General features: G+C 37.9%; 1 protein-coding gene across 1 annotated transcript in view; it reads left to right on the plus strand.

Moving 5' to 3' along the window:
• Nucleotides 1–27737, plus strand: part of TMPRSS11F (transmembrane serine protease 11F) — an 84093-nt gene that overhangs the window by 20938 nt on the left and 35418 nt on the right. The window contains exons 3-4 of the mRNA XM_008267796.4: nt 22457–22608; nt 23064–23182. Coding sequence (XP_008266018.1) covers nt 22457–22608; nt 23064–23182 — 271 coding nt within the window. The remainder of the gene's footprint in view (nt 1–22456; nt 22609–23063; nt 23183–27737) is intronic.

Raw genomic sequence — 27737 nt, forward strand, 5'->3', positions numbered from 1 at the left:
GGAGCTTCCCACTCAATCTCAGAAAAGCTTTCATGAATATGTAATGATTGAGAGAGGAGGAAGTATTTAAAGAAGAAAGGACATATTCTAGGCTCAAAGGACTTAACACTTCCAAAAGTCATGAGGCTTGAAATACACTCCCCAGTACATTCTGGAAATTGTCAGATGAAACTGATGTGATTGACAAGTGATTGATCTGCCTATGGACATCCTTTTGTACCAGATTAAAGTCTCTGATTTTATTATGAGAGTTGAGTAAAAATATGGGCAGGATGGAGAAATGATGAGATTCACAATTTGGAACCATTGACAACAGCGCACTCTGTCACTCCATTGCCATCTGAGTCCAGGTAAAGAACTCAATGAAGTGAAGGGCAGAGAGATTCTCAGGCACATGCTGATTCTCCTGCCTACAGCCAATGCTCCTACCCACATTTGGTGAAGCCCTCTAGTCTAATGTCAAATTCTGATAGAAGTTACTATGAAATTTGTCTCTTACCATTACATCTTAATTATTCCTGTCATCCTCTTCAATCTTGCATCACACACTGTGTATATTTCTGTTGACACTTCTCTACCTGGATGTTAATTATTTGTTTTCAATTGTGTCTCCACTGTTCAACAGAGAGTTCTCTGTATTCCAAAGACATTGTCTGTCCCACAGTGGACTCTCAATATTTGTGTGTTGACTTAGGATCACAAATGAGTAAAACCAAAGGACAGGTGCTGAGAAAAGAGGAAAGGCCAGGAGTAAATAAAAATGTTCAGTTTACTCTTCTTTACAAATCTATTAAAGAAGGTCCATAAGAAATCTGAGACACAGTAATTCAAAAAGTAAACAAAAAGCTAAAGAGTGGAGAGAGTTTATTCCAAGTAAATTTGTGGCATGATGCTAATGGAGACTTATTGTTGATGAGATGAAAGTGCTAGATAAGTGCTCAGAATAGGTTTTAAAGCTGCATTGATCCACCAGTTCAACAAATACTTATACTAGCTTATACTGTACTAGTAAGCATCACACACACATATAGATACAAATATGCCTATGCATCTATTACATAGATGTACACCTGTATGTTGTGTGTATATATCCTGTGTGTACACATATATCTCTCAGATACACAGAAACAAACATAGACATAAACAGATATGAGAAAACAAACATGTTCACTACTTTTACTGTGTTTGCAATCTCAAGAAACAGGCATAACAAATAGACATGAATTATCAGTATGATAAGTATGAGGTAAATGTATTGAACTGCTAGCTATTAAAATGTTTAAAATTTATTTATTTATTTTTATTTGAAATGGAGAGAGAAAGAGAGAGAGAGAATCTTTCCTCTGCTGATTCACTCTCCAAATGCTTGAAGCAGCCAGGGCTGGACCCAGCTGAAGCAGGAGCTCAGAAGTCTTTCTGGGTTTCCCAAGCGGATGGCAGAGACCCAAGTGCTTGATGCATCATCTGTTGTTACCAGGAAGCATATTAGCAGGAAGTTGGATCAGATTAGAGGTGGGAGAAAAAGTTCAGGGACTCCACTAAGGGATGTGGGTGTTTCAAGTGATGGCCTAATCTACTGCAGCACCATGCCCACCCCACTGTTAGCTTTTTTAAAAAGTAGCTATTAAGTTTATATGATAACACTTTATGATCTATTTTTCTTTATTGGAAAATAAATGAAGCTCAAATTTGTGAAATGTATTTTGAAAACATTTAATACTGAGAGAGTTCCCCACTATGCTTTAGAGAACACAGGTGAAGCTGTAAATAGAATCTTAACTCTACAAAAATCTTTTTTTTAAAGATTTTTATTTATTTATTTGAGATGTAGAGTTACAGAGAGTGAGAGGGATAGACAGAGAGAGGTCTTCCATCCACTGGTTCACTCCCCAAATTGGTGCAACAACCAGAGCTGCGCCAATCAGAAGTCAGGAGATTCTTTCAGGTCTCCTGCATGGGTGCAGAAGCCTAAGCACCTGGGCCATCTTCTACTGCTTTCCCAGGTGGTAGCAGACAGCTGGATCAGAAGAGGAGCAGCCTGGACTAAAACTGGAGCCCATATGGAATGCTGGCACAGCAGGCGGAGGCTTAACCTTCTGCGCCACAGCACCGGCTCCTACAAAGAGCTTAACACTAGGAAGATGTAGGAGATTGGGCTGATATTTGGCCTAGCAGATAAAATGCCCATGTCCCATGTCACAATGCATTGTTTGATACTTAGTGCTGCTTCTGATTTTAGCTTCCTGCTAATGAAGACGCTGAGAGGCAGCAATAAAGACTCAAGTGGTTGGGGCCTTGCTGCCCATATGGGAGACCTGGACTGAATTCCTACTTTCCAGCTTTGGCCTGGATATGTTGGGCATTTGGGGAGAAAACCAGTGGATCGGAGCTCTCCCTCTCTCTATCTCTCTCCCTATCAACTAAATACATTAAAGATTTTTTTTTTAACATGGGAAGGTTGCATGAAAATCAATATCTTGATCAAGAAAATAGTCTATCTTTAAAAGGGATATTTTATCTCTGTAGTATCGTCAATATTATGTCTTTGGAGTACCATGGAGTTAGGTGGTTGGCATGATAGATGTATATTTAGGGACAAATAAAAAGAAAGATTCTATACTCTTGAATGATATAATCATGATAAATCTTCATTATTTGTTTTGAAGCATTATAAACTCTTGGTAGTTCAGGAACATTCACTTTCAAAATTGGTAGTCAAAATCCAATTCAGACAAATTAGAGATGTTTAGAACAGACGGTTGTTTTGGATTCTATGCATCATGTTTTTCAGTAGTGTCAGAACACAACTTTGGTCCCACTTGTTCCCTGTAGTTGCCAATATTTAAAATGTATTGATTTGTCTAACTTTGTAGCAAAGTGTTTTAAATTTTGTAATTAATTTTTATTATTGCTCAAAATTTGAAAACAGTCTCCTTCGAGGCATTCAACAATTTGTAAAACTTTGCCAAGACAGGCCGGCGCCGCGGCTCACTAGGCTAATCCTCCGCCTAGCGGCGCCGGCACACCGGGTTCTAGTCCCGGTCGGGGCACCGGATTCTGTCCCGGTTGCCCCTCTTCCAGGCCAGCCCTCTGCTGTGGCCAGGGAGTGCAGTGGAGGATGGCCCAGGTGCTTGGGCCCTGCACCCCATGGGAGACCAGGAAAAGCACCTGGCTCCTGGCTCCTGCCATCGGATCAGCGCGGTGTGCCGGCCGCAGCGCGCCAGCCGCGGCGGCCATTGGAGGGTGAACCAACGGCAAAGGAAGACCTTTCTCTCTGTCTCTCTCTCTCACTGTCCACTCTGCCTGTAAAAAAAAAAAAAAAAAAAAAAAAACTTTGCCAAGACAGCAACCCATATCTTAGACATCTTACATACAATAAAATTTAACTAGTTTAAAATATAATTTTAGAAAATATATAATATAATCTACAAGTGCATATGATGAAATCTCCCCTTTTATAGTTTAAAATTATATAATACTGGCAAGTTCATATAGCTCAAATTTACAAAGTTTTATTTTTCTTGAATACAATATGTGGAACATCTATGACAATCTATAGGATACATGGTTTTTAAAAACTAAATATCAAGAAAAAAATCCCATGTACTGTCTAAAATATGATACCATAGATACTGAAATATCAGTCAATTTTAAACTCATTCCAATAGATGAATAATAAAGAACAAGTTGGCAAGAATTTACTGCTAAAAAAATAGAAAAGAAAATCAGTGCAAAACAAAGTGTAAAGATGTGTTTAGATACTAATGCAAAAAAATGAAAAAAAAAAATCCAGTTAATCACTTGTTCTAGAAGGTGTCAAACAACTGGCTTAACTCATGCATGTTTCCCTTTTACAACAATTGACAATTTCTTGTTCTTAGCTTTTTACTTCTTTTTTTAATCAGCCAAATAAACTTGAACACAAAGGAAGACCTAAAATGGATGAGGCTTTTATTGTAATACATCAGTGTCATATCACAAGAGAAGCAATTTAAACAAAGCAAAAATGTCAACAGCTTTATCTTGATAAGGGCTTTTTCAAGAATAGATTAAAAATCAGGTTATTTTTTGTTGCTCCCTTTTTCACATTGAACTCATTATTTCAGTCTTATGCCTAAACCTGAGCAGACTGTGGAGACCTATTGAGTATTGAATTTGACGTATTAGCATAGATTCCGCCTCGGAACTACATCAGCCTCAGCGCCAGTGAATCATCTTTGCTCTCCTGTCTACTAAATCGGTGAGACGTTTCCTGCCACATTATGACCCTACTGCCTGCCTTTCTCTTCCTCTTATCATTCCTCTTTCTACTAATCATTGTGCTCTATGGTGATCCCTGGTCCCTGATTTTACATCAGCTTCCAACCTCAATCTTCAATTGTTTCAGATGGTGCTGGCCACCATTTCTACTGGGTAACGGAAAGATCAATTCTTTTATCTTTTACATAGCTTATAAATCATATCACTATATTTAAATTATTAACTTTCAGGATATTGCATTGAGCTACGCTGGAATATTATCACATGAATTGGTTAAGACAAGTTTGTTAACCTTTTCACAGAAGGAGCAGAATAATTTCAGTAAAATTAACTCAAGAAATGTGTCCTTTTACAGGATAACACCGACTTAGACTTGTTGCCTTTCATGATCTACTCATTTTTGGGCAACTAATTCTTGCTTAGGACTCCTTTTATGTTCCTTACTCCTTGGCCTAATGAGAGCAGTGACAACTTAGCTGGTGATTACCATTTCTTCAAAATTAGCAAAACCATTAATTTCTCCTTGTTTTAATTCATTTAACTGTTCAGCCATCATCTTCCTCTTGTTGACATTAGTTTTAAAAAGAATATTAATCACTGTTTGTAACTCAATTTTGGCAACATGAGATATATGGCTTCTTAGGTGTTTTCTTCTTTATTCATAAACTTACAGACTTTGAGTCCATTTTTTATTAGTGTTGCGTCTATTTGAAATGTGGGGGTTTATTTCCCTTGACTCTCTTTGGGCCCTTCATTATCAAGGAATTTGGATGAGTAAGGTGGTTGCAATTTATAATCAGAGAATATAGTGTAGCCAAGTGTTACTATATTCTTACCTCACTGCTCATCTCAAACAGGTTTCTGACATCAGTAAGCCAGAGTTCATACTTAAGCATCACTCTACATTCCTTCATTAAAAAAAGAGAGTCAGGAGCTCAGAAGCATTAAAATATCTGAATCTCTAAACTAATATGAATTACATGTTCTACATTCATGATTGTCTTGCTGGAGGTGATTTGATTAATTTTGAGATATTTATTTACATTCAAACAGTCTTGTTTTAGGAGTTGTTCTAGGCTCTTGGAACTGATTTTCTACTTGCATTATGTATTGTTTGTGCCTTAGAATAAATGACATAAACATTATTTGCAATGGAATCTACTGATTAGAATTGAATTTCTTTTATTCATACGCTAATGTCTAGGAAACTAATATTGCATGTACGATGTTGAACTGTTTAACTGTATAAGACAAACTACATGGAAGTTAGATCCCAAATCACACAGTGTACTTAATGTAATAGGGCTGTTATTACATTTACAGTTACAAAATAAGCTTTCTTCCTAGCTGTAATTCTTTTTCAGAGCTTCTTCCTATGGCAATATGTAATAATATAATAATTTTATTCATGTTTTTACACAAATGTAGAAGTACATTTCTTTTGATATATTTATGAACATAAAAGGATCTATCAGAATATGAAATGCAATAGTAGAACCCTGAGTATCATACAAAATTTAATGTTTACACTGCTTAAACTGTCCACACAGTCTGTAAGTTTTATTTGAAGGCTCAGAAGTTAGAATCCCATTATTCTGTTGATATTCTATAGAAGTTACACAACGTGTCTTTTTAAATTTCTGGGCACTAAGTGTTCTTACTATACCAACTTATTAAGTACCAATGTACTACCTAATATATACTAGACCCTCAAAGTTAAAAAATGATTATTTGAAAAAGTTATGTATCTTATGAAATATTATTTGGTTTAATTAATTGTCAATGATAAGACAACTCAACATCTGAGGGGAAAATTCCAAGCATGAGCTGCTCTGTAACTTCCTTGTCCATGGTAGTCTAACCTACTCATTACCTCTCACACAGGGCTCTTCAGAAATGTGACAGAAAGATTCTGGGACATGTTAATTTTGTTTATTTGACATGCAGATTATATGAGTTGTAAATGAGAACATTGTTGATGTCCTTTATCTAGGACATTTATATCTTAATCATAGCTCCTCCCTCTGAAGTGGATTGCAAAATATCACTGAAATACAAACCTTTGTGCCAGAAAATCATACAGGAAGCTAAGTGAAGATGGTTGGCTGTTTATTGAAAACAGTTACATTCTAAAACACACATTTATGTATTTAGTTATTTATTTTGCCAGAAATTGCATAATAATAGCACATTCTGTTTGGCAGTTGTGATACTTCATATATATATATATGTATATATATATACACATACATATATATGACAAAGCAAAGCTGGTATTTATTACATGCCTAAATTCTATGCAATTCTATTGCAACTAGTAGCATCCTGTTTAACCGTATAGCCTTTGAATGGAAGACAAAATATTGATTTGTTTTTCAGAATAGCATGTCAAAAGTATTCAAATCAATGCGTATTCAAAACATTTTCCATAAAAGAATATGCTTAACAGTTTATGAATTCTTTTTCAGAATTTTTCAGAATTTGATTTTTGTCTCCTGAGATATTCTCTCAAACTCAGTAACAAATTACAGAATTTGATTTTTTTTAAAAGATTCATTTTTATTTATTTGAAAGGCGGAGTTACAGAGAGAGGTAGATACAGAAAGAGAGAGAGTTCTTCCACCTGCTGCTTCATTCCCCAAGTGGCTCCAATGATCAGAGATGGGCCAGGCCAAAGCTAGGAGCTCCGGGTCTCTCATATGAGTACAGGGGCGCAAGCACTTGGGTCATCCTCTACTGCTTTCCCAGGTGCATTAGCAGGGAGTTGGATCGGAAGTGGAGCAGCAAGGACTCGAATCGGCACCAATATGGGATGCCAGCCCTGCATGGCCGGGACTTTAACCCGCTATGCCACAGCATAGGCCCCCCAGAATTTGATTTCCTAAGCATCATTTTTCTGGGTGCCAGATAAGGATGGGTAAAACTATTTGAGAGAAATAATTGTGTTTGAGTTAAAAATTATCTAGAAGTCCTTGGCATATCTAATACCATTTTAAAAAAGTTGACGTGAGATGTATGGATTCACTTATCTGAGTGTGTCCTATAGAAGGGGAGGTGAGATTTGATAGGTACTTTTCTGTTATGTAGCATTTTTCTTAAGTCAGTATTTGAAAATACAATTCCTGGCATCTCTTTTGGGAAAGAAATTAAACTTCTTTCCTGTTACCTGGTCAGAAGGTTCAAATGCAATGGATTAGTACTTCAGTCCTCCTTCCTTTGTTAGGTGTCCTGTATTACTATTTATCCCAGAGCTTCAGAAGACAAAATGGAACTGTAGACCGGGGTTCTTGATTGGATTCTAGGAATAAATGATGGTGGTTCTAGATTGTCGTGTGTCAAACATGGATTTATGTCCCCTTTGTCTGTGTGACCTACTGACAAGTTGTTATCCTGACATTCATGTGACTCATAGTCACAGCTGTAATTTTCCAAGTCAACAAGATTTTCTAAGTAATTGCTGTGCAAGGGCCTCGTAGAAAAGTACAAGAAATGGAAGGCAAAATTCTGCTCTTCAGGAGACTGAAGTCCTGCCAGAGAAGTAAACTTGGTACACATAAGGATAAAAATAAAGGCACGTGCAATCCAGGACTGCACATTGTGATAGAATATGAAGTACAAGGAGCCAGGGCAGAAGCACGTTAATAATGTGTCAAGATGTTCTGATCATCCTAGGCAGTACTTACATAATTTGTATGACCTTTGTCTATATGGTATCCCTGTTACTAATGGGTATCTCTAAAATCTTACATTTACTATTTTTTAAATATTCAGAAACATGATGCAATACTATATGTTTACATACTTATTCTTTAATGAACTTTATATGCTATAATATCAGCCAGATTTCTAAAGCTGATTTTCACACTCACAACCCATTTTAGGGGGCATGGGAGATTATTGAGATGTCTCTTGGGACTGCTCTCTTCCTTGCCCACTAGTTTTATCTCACTGGCTTATCTAGTATCTGAACTTGACAAGCTCCTACTCACCTGCCGTGGGCTGCCTCAAATGCTTGTGCGGCTCCTTTCAATTTCAGCTAATTACACAATCCTTCAATTCTTAGTTTAAATGCTCTTTTCTAATCCATGATCACTGCTCTAGAGAAGATTTCTCTCTTCTAGACAAACAAGAGCACCTTCCATTTCTCTCACCATTTTTTATCATGATAATTATATACATGTTTCTATGGCATTTTTACTCCCTAGACGATAAAGTCTTATGAGTCTTTCTGGCTAACCACTCTATCCATAACCAATTAAATTTTTCTATAAATATTAAAAAATATTTTTGAGACACCATAGACAGGAAGAGGGGAAGATAGGCAGACACATAGAGAGAGCTCACATCTTCAGGTTCACTCCTCAAATGACCACAACAGCTGGGGCCAAAGCTGGGAGCCAGCAAGTCAACACAGGTCTCCCATGTGTGTGGCAGCAACTCAATCACTTGAGCCATCACTGTTGCCTCTCAGAGTCTACATTAGCTGGAAGCTGGAGTCAAGAGCTGGAGCTAGGAATAAAACCCAGGCTCCCCATTATGATACCTGTGCACTTAACCACGAAACACCCACTCTCAATAACTATTTTTTTAAATTAATATATAAATGTCAGAATTCTCTTCCAAGCCTAAAAGTAAAGACTTATTTTGAAAGATTTGCTAGAAATACATTCTTATTAACATATGAGACATGAGTAATAGATGTTTCCAAATTACATAAAATACAGACAGAAAGTTTCTTTCTATACACAGGACTTGGACACCCAAACCTAGATATTAAATTCCTCCCCTTTGACACTCAAAATAAATGAAAAATAAAAATTTCTAATTACATGTTTCCAATCTCCTTTTGAGAAACTGACAGATTTCCTTTACTGGAAACAATAGGTAAGTGATTTTTCTTCGCCTCCTTGGTATTATTTAGCCTGTGGAAATGAAATGACTTAAGCCTTGCCAAACCAGTCACCTAGTGACCCTCATACTTGGGGAAAAAGATCCTAGTTAAGGAATCATAACACCAAAAAAATAGCAAACAAAATATACTTGGGTTGTTCAAGGGACAGACCACATAGGGACAGACCCCACCAAGATATTTGATACAGAAGAAAACTAGCTCTCCTTTGCTGATATTTGTGTGACTCATTTTATTGGCACTTTGGCTAGCCAATACTATGTTTTAATTCTTTCATTGGAGCTCATCCAGACTAATAACACGCTGCATTGGCAATTTTGGAAGAGGTAGCATAGTAATGGTCTGTTATGTCCTTCCTGGTGTAATCTCCAGAGATTAAATACACTGCAACATTTCTTTTAGTTGTCATGTATGGCTTCAACATTTTAAACACACACAAATTTTCTTTTGATCTACTGCATTTCCTATCATCACATGGTTTATTCTTTATCTTGTTTCACTGTCAACCACTGTATCGAGCTATTGCTGGCATCCAGAAAACTGTAACTATTTCATATATAGAGTTTGGCTATAGGCGTACAACTGCGAGACCGTCACCACAACCAGGTCAGCAAGTGATCCACCATCTCCCCAGTGTTTCCTTTCATCTCTTTTATTTCTTTCCATTTTAAAACTGTACTTAAATATTTTGTTTTTGCATTAAAAGTATTGAATATAAAACTTAACCTCTTAGGAAACTTTGAAGAGCACAGCATGTTGCTGACTGTATGCCCGCCTGACAGGTATAAAGTAAATCTACAGAAATTATTCATCTTGCATAACTGAGACCATTTGACCTTCATCTCCCCGTGATCATGTTCTTCCTGTCCTTGGTAATTATTACTCCACTCTCTGGTACTATGAGTTTGATTATTTTGATTTCTCATAAAAAGGGAATAATTCAGAATTTGTCATTTGATTTCTGGCTTATTTTAGAGCTTAATGTCCATCAGGTTTATCCATGTTGTCACAAATGATGGCATTTCCTTGTTTTCTAATTATTAATATTCCACTGTATGTGTATATCATATTTTCTTGATCCATTTATCTATCAATAGACAGATTACTTCTGTATCTTGACTATTATGAATAATACTACTAATACTAATTGAACATGAAATGTAAATAACTCTTAAAAATTCTAACTTCAGTTTCTCTGGATATGTTTCCAGAAGCCACATTGCCAGACTAACTTGTAATTCTACTATAAAAAAAATTTTTGGGGGGGGCAGAAACTCCATATTGTTTAGCATAGTGGCTGCACCAGTATACATTTCCATCAGCAGTGTACAAGAATTCTCTTATCTGTAATTTCCTGAACAGTTCTTGTTTTTTTGATAACAATCATTGTAACAGATGTGAAATGATATATCATTGCTTTGATTTGCATTTCTCTGATAATAAATAATTCTGACCACCTTTTGTCCTTGTGTTGGCAATTGGTTTGTATTCTTTGGTAAAATGTCTATTAAGGTCCTTTCCCTATTTTTCTTTTATTTTTTTTTTAAATTTTATACTTTACTACACCTTGGCTTTTTTTTTTTTCATTTTCAATTCTCTTTATATACCAAAGATCAGTTTAGCATATATTAAGTAAGGTTTCAACAGTTTGCACCCACATAGAAACACAAAGTGAAAAATACTGTTTGAGTACTAGTTATAGCATTAAATCACAATGTACAGCACACTAAGGACAGAGATCCTACATGAGGAGTAAGTGCACAGTGCCTCCTGTTGTTGACTTAACAAATTGACACTCTTGTTTATGGCATCAGTAATCACCCTAGGCTCTTGTCATGAGTTGCCAAGGATATGGAAGCCTTTTGAGTTCGCTGACTCTGATCTTTTTTAGACAAGGTCATAGTCAAAGTGGAAGTTCTCTCCTCCCTTCAGAGAAAGGTACCTCCTTCTTTGATGGCCCGTTCTTTCCACTGGGATCTCACTTGCAGAGATCTTTCATTTAAGTCATTTTTTTTTTTTTTCCAGAGTGTCTTGGCTTTCCATGCCTGAAATACTCTCATGGGCTTTTCAGCCGGATCCGCATGCCTTAAGGGCTGATTCTGCAGCATGGTGTGTCGGCCGCAGCACGCCAGCCGCGGTGGCCATTGGAGGGTGAACCAATGGCAAAGGAGACCTTCAGACCTTTCTCTCTGTCTCTGTCTCTCACTGTCCACTCTGCCTGTCAAAAAAAAAAAAAAAAAGGCGGGGGGGCTGATTCTGAGGCAAGAGTGCTGTTTAGGACATCCGCCATTCTATGAGTCTGCTGTGTATCTCGCTTCCCTTGTTGGATTTTTCTCTCCCTTTTTTATTCTATCGGTTAGTATTTGTAGACACTAGTCTTGTTTATGTGATCCCTTTGACTCTTAGTCCTATCATTATGATCAATTGTGAACAGAAATTTATCACTGGTACTAGTGAGATGGCATTGGTACATGCCACCTTGATGGATTGAATTGGCATCCCCTGGTATGTTTCTAACTCCACCTTTTGGGGCAAGTCAGCTTGAGCATGTCCCAAATTATACATCTCTTCCCTCTCTTATTCCCACTCTTATATTTAATTAATTTTATTTATTTATTTGAAAGATGAAAAAAGTATAAATGGATGCCCAATTTTCTCCACATCATTTATTAAACAGACTATCCTTTCTGTCCTGTGTATTCATGGCACCGTTGTCAAAGATTGCTTGGTATACATTTATTTCTGAGTCCCTATTCTATTGCTTTGGTATATATGTCAGTTCTCAAGCAAGTATCATGTTCTTTTGATTACTGTATCTTTTTTATTATGAAATCAGGTAGTGTGATACCTCTAGGGTTTTTTTTTTTCCTCTCAGAATTGCTTTGCCTGTCAGGATCTGTTGTGGTTCCATATGAACTTAATTCTACTTGTTTTTATCCTGTGAGAAAAGCCATTGGGATTTTGATAGGAAGTGCATTGAATCTATAGATCACTTTGCATAGTACTGAAACATTAACTATATTAATTCTTTGAATTCACAACATGGATAGCTTTCTGTTTATTGGTATAGTCTTTAATTTCTTTTATCAATATTCTACATTTTCTAGTCTACAAATCTTTTACTTCCTTGGTTAAATTTATGGTTTGGTATTTTGTTCTTTTTGATGCTATCATAAATGGGATAGTTTTGTTAATTACTTTTGCAGATGGATACTAGATAGTGTATAAAAAGCGAGTGACTTTTGTATGTTGACTTTTTATCCTGCAATGTTAATATATTCATTTATTTAATTCTAACAGTTTTTGGGAATGTTTAAAGTTTTCTGCATGAAAGATCATGTCATTGACAAACAATTTTACTTCTTCTTTCTAATTCAGATACCTGTTATTTATCTTTCTAGCTAACATTTCCAGAATTGTGTTGAATAGAAGAGGTGAGGATGAGCATCCTTGCTTGTTCTGAATTTTAGAAAGCATTCTTTCCACTCTTTACCAATCAGCATGATGTTAGCCATGCACTATTCACAAATGGCCTTTACTTTGTTGAAGTAATTCTTTCTATAAATTATTGAGAGCTTTTATCGTGAATGGATGCTGAATATAATCAATTTCTTTTCTACATATACAGATAGTCTTATTGTGTGTGTCCTTTATTCTATTAACGCAGTGTACTACACTGGTTGATTTACCTATGTGTAAACATTCTTGCATCCCAGGAATAAAAATGACTAGTTCTTGGTGTATGATCCTTTTATAAGTGTTATTGAATTTAGTTTCACCTCAATTTATTGGACCAAGTATCACAAATATATCATCTATTTTGACATGTCCTAATTTCTCTTTTTCCTATTTTAATAAGATGATCTCTCCCATTAACAAAACAGAATTTATTAAATAAGTTTCTGATAATATCACTACTTAGTTTTAATATTTCGGTAGAACCTGTTATTTTTACTCTATGTTCATGGAACGGCTCTAGATCCCAAATGACCATTTCAGTTGCCTTCCTTTGGACCACTTTTGTATTTCTTAGCTTTTTCCTTGAGTGTAGTCAGCAGAATTATGCATAGTATGCCAAGTGGTTGGTTTGTCTTTTATATTCATGGAATTTTTTTCTCAATTATACTTTACAGTAAATCTACTCACTTAGTTATAAGGCTTTATGAGTTTTGCCAAATATACAATTGTGCAAATGCCAACACAACTAGGATATAGAATATATCCAGCACCCCAAAAAGTTACTTATGCTCATTGATAGTTAACCCCATATTCCTCTCCTAGCTCTAAAGAACCAATGGTTTGATTATTGTTCCTATAATTTTGCCTTTTCCAAAGTGTCATACAAATGGTATCATCCAATGCTCATCCTCCTTTCACTTAGTGTGAAAGCATTGGAATTCACCCATGTTGCTGGTATATTCATGATGTGCTCCTTTTCATTGCTGAAAAGTAGTTTACTGCATGATAACACCACAATTTCTTTATCCATTCAGCAGCAGATAGATATGTGGGTTGTTTAAGCTTTGAGTGAATCTTTTTATTTATCTATTTTTAAATATTTATTTATTTATTTATTTGAAAGTTAGAGTTACACAAAGAAAGAAGGAGAGGTAGAGAGAGAGAGAGTGAAAGAGAGAGAGAGAGAGAGAGAGAGACAGCGATGAGAGAGAGAGAGAGGTCTTCCATCCATTGGTTCACTCCCCAATTGGATGCAATTGCCAGAGCTACACCAATCCGAAGCCAGGAGCCAGGAGCTTCCTCTGGGTCTCCCATGTGGGTGCAGGGTCCCAATGGCTTGGGCCACTTTTTACTGCTTTACCAGACTAGAGCAGAAAGCTGGATCGAAATTGGAGCAGCTGGGTTTCGAACCGGCGCCCATATGGCTGCTGGCACTGCAGGTGGCGGCTTTACTCAGTACTCCACAGCACCAGCCCCTTGAGTGAATCTTTTTAGCTCTTAAGATAAACTAAGTCACAAACTAATTAAGAAACAAGAGTTTATTGGAGGCTTGTTTAGAACAATAACTGAGGAAACGCAAATCTGTTGGTTATGAATGCGCTAAGGGTTTTTACAGATTTCAAATAGATCTAAAGGCAAGGGTAAGGGAAATACTTCAGTTGTTTTGTCAAGAATTTGGTTTGGTACTGGCAGGGTTATATACTATTTTGCAAAAAAAAATAAGGCAGGGGACTGGATAACTTAAATAATGCAGTAAACATGTTGCATAATATTCTTTTATTATCATTTTAAGGATTAAAGAATCTATAGTCATGTATTTTCCTGCATATCTAGTGCTGAAAATTTATGTCTTATTTTATTCTTGATAATTCTATACAGAGATCTATCAAATTCATGTGTCTTCAAAAAGAATGAATGTTTTTATTGGTAACTATTTTCAATTTAATTATTTTATTCTCATTATTATTATCATTTCATATCTTAGATATTTTCTTGGTTTACTTTGTTTTTCGTTTTAGTAGTGTGTTAAGATGGAGGCCAGATCAATGTTTTGTCATTTTCTAATGTAAGAATATGAAGTTGGGGTGGGTGTTTGATACAGAAGTTAAGTCTCTAAGTTGCACGTCTGCATCTCATATTAAAGTATCTGGGACTGAGCCCTGCATCCATTTCCAACCCACCTTCCTGCTGACGTTCCCCCTAGGAGGTATCAGATGATGGCGCAAGTACTTGAGTGCCTGATACCTTGGTGGGAGGCCCAGATATAGTTCCTGGCTCTGGCTCTGGTGTGGCCCATCTCATCTGTTTTATGCATTTGGGAACATTTGGGGAGTGAACCAGAGTATGGGATCTCTCTCTCTCTCTCTCTCTCTCTCTCTCTCTCTGTGTGTGTGTCTCTATAGTTCAAGTACCTAAATAAACTTAAAAAAATTTTGAATAGTTGGACACCAGACTCTATGCTTCTACCCATCAACCTATACTCTTCCAACTCAAATTTCTCGAGAATAAACTATGCCTTTTAACTGCTGAAGAACAGATAATATTGAAAGACAACCCAATCTCTTGTGATTTAATTCCATTTCTGCTATGAATGCATCAATAAATACTGAGGATAAAAGTGCCAAGTCCACAGATATTAATGAAGTTCATAGGTTTCTGTGTGCATTCAAAATCAATATTATGTTTATCTTCTGTTGCTGTTTCTCTTTCTTAGCATGTGTGTACGTGTGTGTGTGTGCGTGTGTATGTTAAGGAAGATCATTAACCTCAGTTAACTCATGTTGCTAAAGAGATGTTATAGTCATAGTCATTCCCAGAAATGAAGGCATTTTGGCAAGAAGTAGAGAGGACTCTGCCTAAACAGAGTATCAAGTGTCTATCTATGCTTTGGGTTGCATATAAATATGCTAAGACATGTGTAGGACATAAAAAGAATTTTCCCTCAGGGCTGCTTCTGGGAGAATTCTTGATTTGCTCATAAATATTCATGTTACACACAGAAGTGTACTGCATTTAATTTATGTTTGTCTATTTACATTTCTCTAATAATAAGGATAGTCAGATATGTAAATCCTCATCTTGATGGCATCAATTATCAGATTAATTCACTTCACCAGCTTGAAATGAATTACATAGTATTTCCCTCTAACATTTTAATGACAATAAAGACAAATATAGGAGTGATCCCAATAACAAAGTCATGTAAGAGTAATCATAAGGATTTGAATAATTTTGGTCATACTTTATTAAAGGATATTATGTAGTCCCCACAAGATAATTTCTCCTTTGTACTTAAAATCTGTCAACTCACTCTTATTTTGCATGTATTACTGAGTCAGATTAACATGTAAATGTATGCAACATAAACTCTTGGTTCTCTGTCTCTAATTTCTAGAGACTTCACTGGGTTGATATAAAAAAGCCAAAGCCTTGATTTCTGAATGACCAAAGCAGACTTGTAAAGTTCCCAGAGGTGGAGTGTGCATTTGGTCTGGCAACTGGGACACTGATTGAGATGCCTGCTTCCCATATCAGAGTGCATTTGAGTTCCAACTCTACTCCAATTCCAGCTTCCTGCTAATGCAAACCCTGGGAGACACCAGATGATGACTCAAATATTTGTGTCTTTGCTGCCCAGTTGGGAGACTTAGATTCTCTTCCCAGCACCTGGCCATTATGGGCTTTAAGGATAATCCAGAGGATGGGAGCTCTTTATCACAGCCTGTTACATAATTCCCATTAATATTTCTCAATTTATAAAAGATACTTGGAAAATTCTTCCCCAACTTGTCCCTAATTTTTCACCCAGTTCAGAAAGAGGATTTAACCCTCTAGTTTGGATGAGTGGTGGGAGATGCTGCGCCTACACAACTGATGTTAATTTTTGTGGCAAAATACACCTGTGCTTCTTTATCAGGAATACCCAGTGTATAGATTAATGCTGGGCACATAGAAGTAAGTGCTTGAACTAAGAACTTGTTGAATTAATTACAAGCAACAAAGGGATTAAATCTGTTTTGTGCGTTTCTAAGGAAATACAACTCAGGCTAGTCAAAGGTGAGAAGAACCTCCCCAGAAACTTAGAAAGGAAATTTCTTAAGAAAGAATGGATGACAACATCATGACGAGGCTATGAGAAAGGGAATTTTAACATTGGTGATTGAAGTGGATTAATTATAAGCAATGTTTAACCGCAAATTCAGTGATTCTAAATGAGTCCTGGGAAAATCAAGAAGGAAGTATTTTCAATCCCTACCTGATGCTTACAAATGTGCTTGCAAATGTACATACAAAGGAAGCGAGCCCCTTTGTCAAAGACTGACCTGTTTAGATTTTAAACTTTTCTACATCCTCTGAGGTCTTAGGACAGAGAGAAAACAAATGGCTCCTGTCTGTAACTACCACATAAATGCGGATTCCTCACTTACAGCTCAAAGGCTGCTCAGGAGTTTCCTGTGTTGAAAAGGTACCCTTCAGGCCAGCGTTGTGGTGCCATGGATTAACTTGCTACAGGCAACATTAACATCCCTTATCAGATGTTATTGCTGCTCCACTTCTGCTCCAGCTCCCTGCTAACATGCCTGGAAAAATAGTGGAAAATGGCCCAAAAGTTTGTACCCCTACTACTCACATGGGAGACCTGGATGGTGTTCTGGGCTCCTGGCTTTGGCTTATACCAGCCTGGCTCTGAGAGCCATTTGGGGAGCGGTGTGGTAGATTTCCCTCTTTCTGGCTCTCCCTCTCTCTCTTTCTGTTAACTATGACTTTTTTTTTTTTTAAAAGGAAAGGAAAGGTATCTTAATGGAGGTAACATTTGAATAATGTAGGTATGCATGGTGGGGAAAGCCCAAAGAAGTGAATGTGAGAGATGAGCAAAGACTGTGAGAAATCAGGCTGCCAAGGGCTCCACTGTGGAGCATACACAGGACTACACAGAAGAGTCTCATGGCGGTGTGAAACTTAACAGTTAACCTTTGCAAATGTGTCTCAGGCCCCCCAAGAGAGAAGACATACGAGTAGAGTTCTGGGTACCCTCTCCATGCCCACACAACTGGTTTAAATGTGAATTTTATTACATATAAGTATTAATTTAGGGGGGTTTCACTGCTTTAAAGAGTTGTACCACTTTCAAAATGTTTCAAAGCCACTGGACTATCATATGTTCCTCTACTCAAGGCAATTTTATGAGAGTTTAATGGAAAGTCCTTAGACATTCACCTTCCATTCTGGCTTTAGCTACTTCTGCCTTCTTTATGTTGCTTTGTCTTTAAAAATATTTTGAAAGCACCATATGCCTTTAGTTAATAATGTAAAAATTACTACATTATGAAATTTCCAGGAACTTCAGTTCTTTATGGACAAACTATATGGCTGGTTTCATTTATGGAAGCTTGATTGAGAAATTTGAAAGGTAGAGTGATACAAAGAGGGAAAGAGAGATCAAGTAATTGTGTTCCTTTGGAGGTGCCAAGGTTTCTTGATCCTTTTAAAGACATTTTATTTACTTGAAAGGTAGATTGACACAGAGGGAGGAAAATACAAACACATACACACACAGAGAGAGAGAGAGAGAGAGAGAGAGAGAGAGAGATTTTTTCCAACCACGGGTTCAATGGTTCAATCCCCAAATGGCCACAATGGCTGGTACTGGGTGCAGCCAAAACCAGGAGCCTGGAACTCCATCTGGGTCTCCCACGTGGATAGCAGGGGCTCATGTACTGGGGTCATCTTCTACTGCTTTCCCAAGTGCATTGGCAGGGAACTGGATCAGAAGTGGAACAGCTGAGACTGGATCCAGCACTCTTGAATGATATGCTGGCATTGTAAGCAGCAGGTTAGACTGTGGCACCACAACTCCAGTTCCTCCTTTTTTTTTCTCCTTATGCAACGACATTGATATCTGTACATTTTGGTGGAAATCATCTCTTCCAATTTTATGGAGTAGCTTTTTAGGGCAAGACTTTTTCCTACAGGAGGGTGATGCTGTGTAGATTGAATAGAATTTTTGCTTTGGATCTGGGTGGGTAGGTTAGCATAGTCTCTATGTGATTTCTTGAGCATCAGTGGTGCTTACATTTCGCCTCAGTGGGGCTAGCTGGGAAGTGTGTATGGAAGCAATTATGTGACATTTCTGGGGATAGGCCCTGCCAAGCACACTGGTCCTGAGACTTTTGGGGTACCTGTATATATGGTAGGGCTCCTGGTGATAGAGGGCAGCATCACTGGGACAGAAACCACCCGACAGACTCCTCAGCCCTTGGGGAGCACACATGCTGGTCCCTGCCATCATGAGGACGGTCTGCTTGCTGTGCTGGACCACCAGTTCCTTACAGTGCAGGGTACCATGCAGGTGTGGGTGCTGGAGCCATAACTACACTGTTTGTGTCTCGTTGGGGTTGTGACATTGAAACCATTTGTGTGAACACGGTGGGATTATGGCAGGGTCTCAGGGGTGAGCATGTGCAATGCTACTGGCCCCTAGGATGTCCTTTAGATGGACCGTCTCAAGGTGGTGCTGTGCCATAGTAGTTTGAGTCCCAGGGAGGAGGTCACAGGTACAATAAGGGTTCCTTCTCTCTAGCAATGCAACTGTGTAGATTCCAGCCAGCTTCCTAAATTTGGCTCAAGTTCTGTGAGGATTGTTGGGCTCTCCCATCTTTGCTAAGACTGCAGGTGTCAGGAATGGTAATGGGGGATGCTAAGGATCTCTTGTTTACTTTTTCTTTGCAATGAGGTGGACTTTTTTGTTCTGAGCCACTATCTGGGAGCTAGGGGGTCACACCTGCAGGCTGCTACTTTCCCTTCTTTTTGTTATTTATTTATTTAGTTATTTATTTATTTGAAAGTCAAAGTTACACAGAGAGAAAAGGAGAGGCAGAGAGAGAGAGACAGAGAGAGAGAGAGAACCATCCGCTGGTTCACTCCCCAACTGGCCACAACGGCTAGATCTGCGCCAATCTGAAGCCAGGAACCAGGATCTTCTTTTGGGTCTTCTCATGCCTGTGCAGGGGCCCAAGGACTTGGGACATTTTCTACCTCTTTCCCAGGCCACAGCAGAGAGCTGGATCGGAAGTGGAGCAGACGGGATTTGAATTGTCTCCCATATGGGATGCCAGCACTGCAGGAAGCGGCTTTACCCGCTACGCCACAGTGCAGGCCCCTGCTTTCCCTTCTAGTGCAACTCCAATCCCAGTCACCAACCTGCTGAAATCCATTGTTTGCTCTCAGACACTGTTCTAAAAATATAGTTACCTAATTGCAGTTTTGTTCTTTTCTGTGGAGATGAGCGTGGGACACCTCTAGCTGTATGGATGATGTCCATTACTGCTCTCCATCATTAGAATTGCTGGTTCCTGTTTTCCAGTATTGCCATGGTCTCACTGCAGGAAGATGTGCCCTAGAAAAAATCACTGTGTCGGCGGCTGGACTAAATTAGACTGTGAAACAATGAATGATTTATCAAACTGGCTTAACCCTCTCTACCACAAAGCCACCCCTTTACTACCTAGAGTGTAAGTGAGGAGCCGTCCATTGCTTTACTGTTTCTCCATGACCATGTTTTCAATGGTCAGTTCTGCCAATGCATCAAATTGTTTTCCAGTGTAGGCACTTCCCACAGTATCCATTGGCCAGGAAATGACTTGCAAACAACCATGATCGGCTTCTTCTCAGCATAAGTGTTACTCCCATAAAGCCTATTTACTCTTTTCAAGGAATCCCCCTCCCCTCACCAGATTCATACCTTCCTATTTTCAATCACATCTTATCTACTCTTCTCCATTGATCTTTTCATACTGTAAGCATGTTGATGTGCGAGTTTTCTCAGTCTCTCTATACAACCATCATGATATCAGAGACAATGTATTGTTATCGTTGTAGTTTTAAAATTATTTTTACTGTGATGAAGTTCACATAACAAAATTCGGCATAGCAACTATTTTCCAGTGCACAATTTTAGACCGAGTATTGATTTTTATTCATTGTATATCTAGTACCTGCCTATTTGTTCCTAAAATATGGTGCATGCTTATGAAAAACTTGCTTGTTATGTATTAAAGTAATACCTTTCTCTTTAATTAGGCTTTGTATACAGTTATTCTGGAGCTATGATCTAGATTTAAATCTTCGTTCATGATCTGCTAATGCATGCATTCAAATAGCGAAGATATTTATCTTAAGAGTTTGCACTAGGTATTAAGTTTAGATAGAGAAGTGTCACAATGTATTGTTTTCTTGAAGAAATTCATGGATTCTGAATTTAATTTTTTAAAAATCATGAAATAGGGGCGCAGTGGTGTGGCACAGTGTTGTTAAGTTAGCACTTGGTGATTCTAGCATCTAATATGAGACTGCAAGTTGGAGTTCCAACTGCTTTGTTCCTGATCTAGCAACCTGGTAATTTGCCTGGGGAAAAAAAAGTAGATGATTTTCCACATGGTTGGGCCCATGTGGTCTTTGTTACCTACATGGGAAATCTGGATGTATTCCTGGCTCCTGGCTTCAGCCTGGCCCAGTATGGGCTGTTGCAGCTACTTGGGGAGCTAACCAGCAAATTCAAGGTCTCTTTCTCACTCTGTCTCTCCCTCTCTCTCTATCACTCTGCTTTTTCAATAAATAAATAAATTTTTTATTATTTATTTGACAGATAGAGTTATAGACAGTGAGAGAGAGAGACAGAAGGTCTTCCTTCTGCCTGTTCACTCCCCAAATGGCCGCTATGGCTGCCGCTGCACCAATCCAAAGCCAGGAGCCAGGTGCTTCTCCCTGGTCTTCCATGTGGATGCAGGGGCCCAAACACTTGGGACATCCTCCACTGCACTCCCTGGCCACAGCAGAGAGCTGGCCTGGAAGAGGGGTAACCGGGACAGAATCCGGCGCCCCGACCGGGACTAGAACCCAGTGTGCCGGCGCCGCAAGGCGGAGGATTAGCCTATTGAGCGGCAGCACCAGCTGCCAAGTGAGCCTTTGTACTGGAGCTTTATCAAGGACAATTCGCCATCTGTGATTTCACTGGGGAGTTTAATACAATGCAGATTCATAATCAGTTCTTCAAAAGGTTTTTTTTTTTAAAATACACATTGAAATTTTTATTTTTAATTAAGTAAAACTGGTGAGAATACTTTGAAACTGAGCTATTAAAAAGTTCTTTATCTTAGTGACATAAACATGTTATCTGTAAGTTATCTTTATTTAAGTGAATCTTTGTATTTTGCTAAAATTTCAATTGACATTATGCCAGACAAAATGCAGAGGGAGGAAATCCTCACTGAAGCACCAACATCGGTAGACCTTTAACTGAAATTTGTACTGTATTTAATAGGGGAAGGTATGCAAATTAAAACAGTGTTCTTGGGGCAGGCACTCTGGTGTAGCAGGTAAAGCCACCGCCTGCAGTGCCAGCATCCCATATGGACGCTGGTTCTAGTCCCGGCTGCTCCACTATGATCCAGCTCTCTGCTATGGCCTGGGAAAGCAGCAGAAGATGGCCCAACTTCTTGGGCCCCTGCATCCACGTGGGAGACCCAGAGGAAGCTCCTGGCTCCTGGCTTCAAATCGCCACAGCTCCAGCCATTGTGGCCAATTGGGGAGTGAACCAGCAGATGGAAGACTTCTCTCTCTCTGCCTCTCCTTTTCTCTTTTTGTAACTCTAACTTTCAAATAAATAAAATAAATCTTTAAAAAAACATAGTGTTCTTTTCAAGATTTAGGTATCCCACTGTTAATTAGCAATGTAAACTCTTTTCATAGAGGAACATAGCAAGAGTACATAAAGCAGAGCCATAGTGAACTTTTAATGTCTTATTATTGTTTTTCTTTCTATTATCACAGACAAGTTGAAATTTCAGAAGCTGAATACCCACGAGTTGAATATCAAAGAAGACAGCAATTTTGGGACCCTATACGGTTAGCTCTATTCACACTGGCAATTGTAGCAATCATAGGAATTGCAATTGGAATTGTTACTCATTTTGTTGTTGAGGGTAAGTATCCAGGTCACATTTCTATTGTCCAAGTACTTTATGACTTAGTACCTTGAGATTCTCTGTTGTACATAAAAATATGAGTTGCAGGGCTCATTCACCTTGTATTATTAGGAGCTCTTCAAAAAACTCATAGAAATCCTATTTTATGGAAAACACAGTCATAAGCAGGGCTGTACCATAACACCAGCCCCCCCCTTTTTTATCTTTTAATGCAATCTTGTCATAAACTTTTTGAAGCCCTCTCATAAATTACATTAGTTCTATTTATTGTCATTATTGACTAATATCCCATGGTGTTAAACATGTCACAATGAAAAAGTCTACAATTATTTTTATACTAAGTGGAAATAAACTGTAAAATGGTAGCCTATTTTTCTGAGATGGGTAAAGAAGTGGGAGACAAGGAACTGATCACATTTAACCATGGACCTTTTATTTATTTTACCTTTCAGATGATAAGTCATTCTATTACCTTGCCTCTTTTAAAGTCACAAATATCAAATACAAAGAAAATTATGGCATAAGATCCTCAAGAGAATTTAGAGAAAGGAGTCATCAGATTGAAAGAATGGTAAGAATGATAGAAATTCTTAATTTTTTTAAATATGTATTTCAGCTGCACTGTGAAGGTGAGCATTTTAATAATTTAATCTCCCAGCACCTTAAGTTCTTTTTCTGTAAAATGGAGATACTAGAGTATTCAAGGTGAAGATTAAATGACTTAATTAATGCAAAATATTTAGAATCATGTTGTGCACTATTAAATGTGTATAGTAGATTAGAGTGGGCAACTGATTAGCTCTTGATGAAAATGTTGGCTGAAATAAATGCTGCCTTACTTTTAAAACTTTCTTTATAAACTAATAGTTTTAATTTAATTACCAGCTATAGGAATACATTTTACAATTGTGTGAATCTATTTTTTGGCTGTACCTGTTTATAGAGTACAATATGACAATTCCATACATGCATGCAATGATACTGATCATATCAGGCTAGCTAGCATTTCCTATTTTTTAAATTTTTAAAAAATTTCTTAACAATAATAGTACTTCTTTACAGGATACAGTGTAATATCTCAATAAATGTATGCAATGTGCATTGATCAAATCAGGATAATTGACATTTCCCTGTCCTTATCATTTCTTTGTGTTTGGAGCCTTTGAGCTCCTTTCTTTTATTTGTTTATAAAGTAGCTCATAAGTTATTGGGAACCCAGACAACCTACTGTGCTGTACCACATTGGAACTTATTCCCTCTATCTGTGTTTTGTTACCTATTGTGCATCCTCTCTAGTGTCCCTTGCCACCAGTCTAGTAACCACTATTCTGTGTTCAAATAGACTCTTTAACCTTTGATGCATGAGATAGAACATGCAGTACTTGTCTTTCTGAGTCTGATTCACCTAACACAGTAAGACCCTCCAGTCCTCCCAGTCCCCCCATTTTATTGCAAATGATTGGATATCACTCTTTCTAATAGTCTGTTGTTTATATAGACCACATTTTCTTTATTTATTCATCTGTTGATGGAAACCTATATGATTCCATATCTTGGCTATTGTTAATAATACAGCAAAAGCCGTGGGAGTATATGTATCTCTTTGATATGTTGATTTTATTTCCTTTGATATATGCCTAGAAATGGGATAGACATAATATATAGTAGTCCTTTGAGGAACCTCCACTATACTGTTTTCCATAATGTCTGTACTAACTTCCATTCCTACCGATGGTGTATGACTTTTGTTTTCCACAAATCCTCACCAGCATTTATTTTTGGTCTTTTTGATAATAGTCTAAATGGATTGAGATATCTAAACATAGTTTTGATTTGCATTTTTCTGATAGGTAATGATATTGAAATTTTTTTATGTATTGGTTGGACATTTGAATTTCTCCTTTAGAAGAGGCTCTATTAATACCATTTTAATGGATTATTTGGGTTTTGTTGCTATTGAGTATTTTAGTTCCTTATGTATTCAGGATATTAATCCTTTGTCATAGTAGTATTTCAAAAATTTTATCCCAGTGTGTAGGTTGTCTCTCCACTCGCTCATTTTCCTTGTACAGATTGTTCTTAGTTTGTATAATCTCATTTGCCTATGTTTTTCTTTTGTTGCCTGAACTTTTGGGGTCTTACCCAAAAAGATTTTGCATATATCAATGTCTTGAAGTGTTTCCCTATGTTTTCTTCTAGATTTTTCATGGTTTCAGATTTTCTGTTTAGATCTTTGATCCATTTTTAGCTGATTTTTTGGCATAAAGTGGGAAATAGGAGTCACTTTTCACTCTTCTACATATGAATATGCAATTTCTCCATTAGTATTTAGTGTGTCCTTTCTCCACTGTATGCTTTGACACCTTTGTTAAGAATTATTTCACTGTTGATGCATGTGTAGAAAAGAATATGTACTAGCATGATTCTAGGATTATTTCTACATTGTTTCTCTTAATTAAAAGATGAGACAGTCCCCTCACTACAAAGAATTATCTGGGCCAAAATTACCATAATGCTAAGAAATCTTGGCCTACTTTATGACTTCTCTGCTCTACATTATCAGTCATTTTTCTTTCTTTGACTGACTTGAAGACATGAATTGAATACTTCACCAACTAAAGAAATCTCTCTTGTTTTTGTAAAGGCTAGGAGTTCTCTATTTTCATATTTTTAGCATAATTTTAGTTGAGTCTTCAAAAAAAGAGAGAACATATGGTAAACCTTTAATCTTGAACCAATGTCCTCTATTTTACTTATGGTCAAATTTTACCATTCAGAAATTATCTACTTTTTAAAATAATATCCTAATGTTTTAAATTATTGAGTTTAAATCATGGTTATTTAGTAAAATTGTATATATGGAGTCAGTATTTCTAGCATCACTCTCTGACCCAAAACCAACTGGAAATGTCAAAGCCTATAACTCTTTTGTTTAAAAACTAGATTTATGTTTTGACAGTACTTTTGTTTTTGGCAGTTAAAATTACCAATTAAAATAAGTGCCTTCCTACTAAAAATTCTTAATTTGAATGTATCCAAATTAGGAATAAAGTAGGAGCATTCAATTCATTGTCATGTATAAAGGATTTAGCAAGTGCCTAACCTAGAACTTGCACTGTGCTAGATGTCATTCCATCACAAGCAGGTCTCCACCTTCCTGTCAAGAACTTTGTATGGGTTCCATACTTCAAATCTAGTGCTATAAATATTTGTTTTTTACATAATATGAACAGAAAAATATAATTTTTTTGACAGGCAGAGTGGATAGTGAGAGAGAGAGACAAAGGTCTTCCTTTTGCCATTGGTTCACCCTCCAATGGCCGCCACGGCTGGCGCGCTGTGGCCAGCGCACCGCACTGACCCGATGGCAGGAACCAGGTACTTACCCTGGTCTCCCGTGGGGTGCAGGGCCCAAGCACTTGGGCCATCCTCCACTGCACTCCCTGGCCACAGCAGAGAGCTGGCCTGGAAGAGGGGCAACCGGGACAGAATCCGGTGCCCCGACCGGGACTAGAACCCAGTGTGCCGGCGCTGCAAGGTGGAGGATTAGCCTATTGAGCCACGGTGCCGGCAATATTTTCTTAAACTTTTCATGATATATTGACTTGATGTGGGCTGGGGTATATTAATTTTTACTCCAGGTCTTTGTCTTGTGCAAAGATAAACATTCCAACTTCAGAAACATATAAGGTGCAAACATGTTAACAAAATTTATTCAAAAGTTGATAAAGTAAATATATATAAATGTGTGCATGGGTTGCCCCACACAGAAGAATATCCATCACAGTGGGTAGTGGGCCAATGGAAAGGGAGAGATAGGGGCCGGTGCCGTGGCTCACTTGGTTAATCTTCCACCTGCAGCACTGGCATCCCATATGGGCACTGGGTTCTAGTCCTGGTTGCTCTTCTTCCAGTCCAGCTCTCTGCTGTGGCCCAATAGGGCACTGGAGGATGGCCCAAGTGCTTGGAGCCCTGCACCCACATAGAAGACCAGGAGGAAGCACCTGGCTCCTGGCTTCTGATTGGTGCAGTGCCGGCCGTGGAGGCCATTTGGGGGGTGAACCAATGGAAGGAAGACCTTTTTCTCTGTCTCTCTCTCTCATGTCTAACTCTATCTGTCAAATAAATCATAAAAAAAAGAAAGGGAGAGAGAAAGGGCATCTGAACAACACCTTCAGAGTGAAAAAGAGACAGAGACAAAGAGAGAGACACATACAGAGAGAGAAAGAGAGACTCACTCGTGTGCTGGCCCCTTTTATGTGATAGGGGGTGGTGCCTCTGCAGGCATATTGCCACCTGGGAACTTTATGGTTCATCCACCAGCTCCACATGGGATTTAATATTCATATTTTCATGGCGTCTCCTTAGGTCCCAGATGAAGCAGGTGCATCCCAAGAAAGGGGACATTTTGATTGATAAAAGTTAGAGATGGAATTACAATTGAGGTTTTTATAGAGGCTTCCAGTTCACAGAGGGAAGTTGCCTGCTTATTTATTCCAAGAATTTGCTTTGGAAATAAATGGTTACCCCATAAAAATACTATAAATGATGTGACAGTTACTATAGTTGGAGAGGTAAATGATTTCCAAAATAATGACTGAGATAATCTCATGATTCCCATACAGGAGGCAGCATTTTAATAACAAAAGCCTATAGATGTTGATTCTATATTTCTCTAACATGTCTCAATAGTAGCTTCCTGCTAAAACTCTATTTCTCTCCTCATGCTCTAAAACTATAACACAGTTTGAGGGACTATGTTAAAGACTTCTTAACACTTGAAATACCAAAACTCTTTGATGATGTAAAACACTACCTTTCAATATATATTTGCATCTGAAAATTAAAAATGTGTGATTAGAGATCTTCCAAAGGATAGAGACATAGTAGAGCATTCTCTAGCTTCAACTAATAAATTCTTGCTAGGTTTGATCTGAAGACCTAAAGACCTCCCATCAGACCCTCCTTTCAGACACCATAATTAGATTAACTGTCCACCCATGGCCTCTTGATCCTTAATAGTTAGACATCAGAGTTTTCATATCTGCATGAGTTTCAGCAGTGGGTTTCTCTTTCATTCATAATATTCCACCCCCTGTCTTCCCAAAACTTGTGCTCTTCTCACA

The sequence above is a fragment of the Oryctolagus cuniculus genome, chromosome 8 (genome assembly GCF_964237555.1).
Source record: "Oryctolagus cuniculus chromosome 8, mOryCun1.1, whole genome shotgun sequence".
Lineage (NCBI taxonomy): Eukaryota > Metazoa > Chordata > Mammalia > Lagomorpha > Leporidae > Oryctolagus > Oryctolagus cuniculus.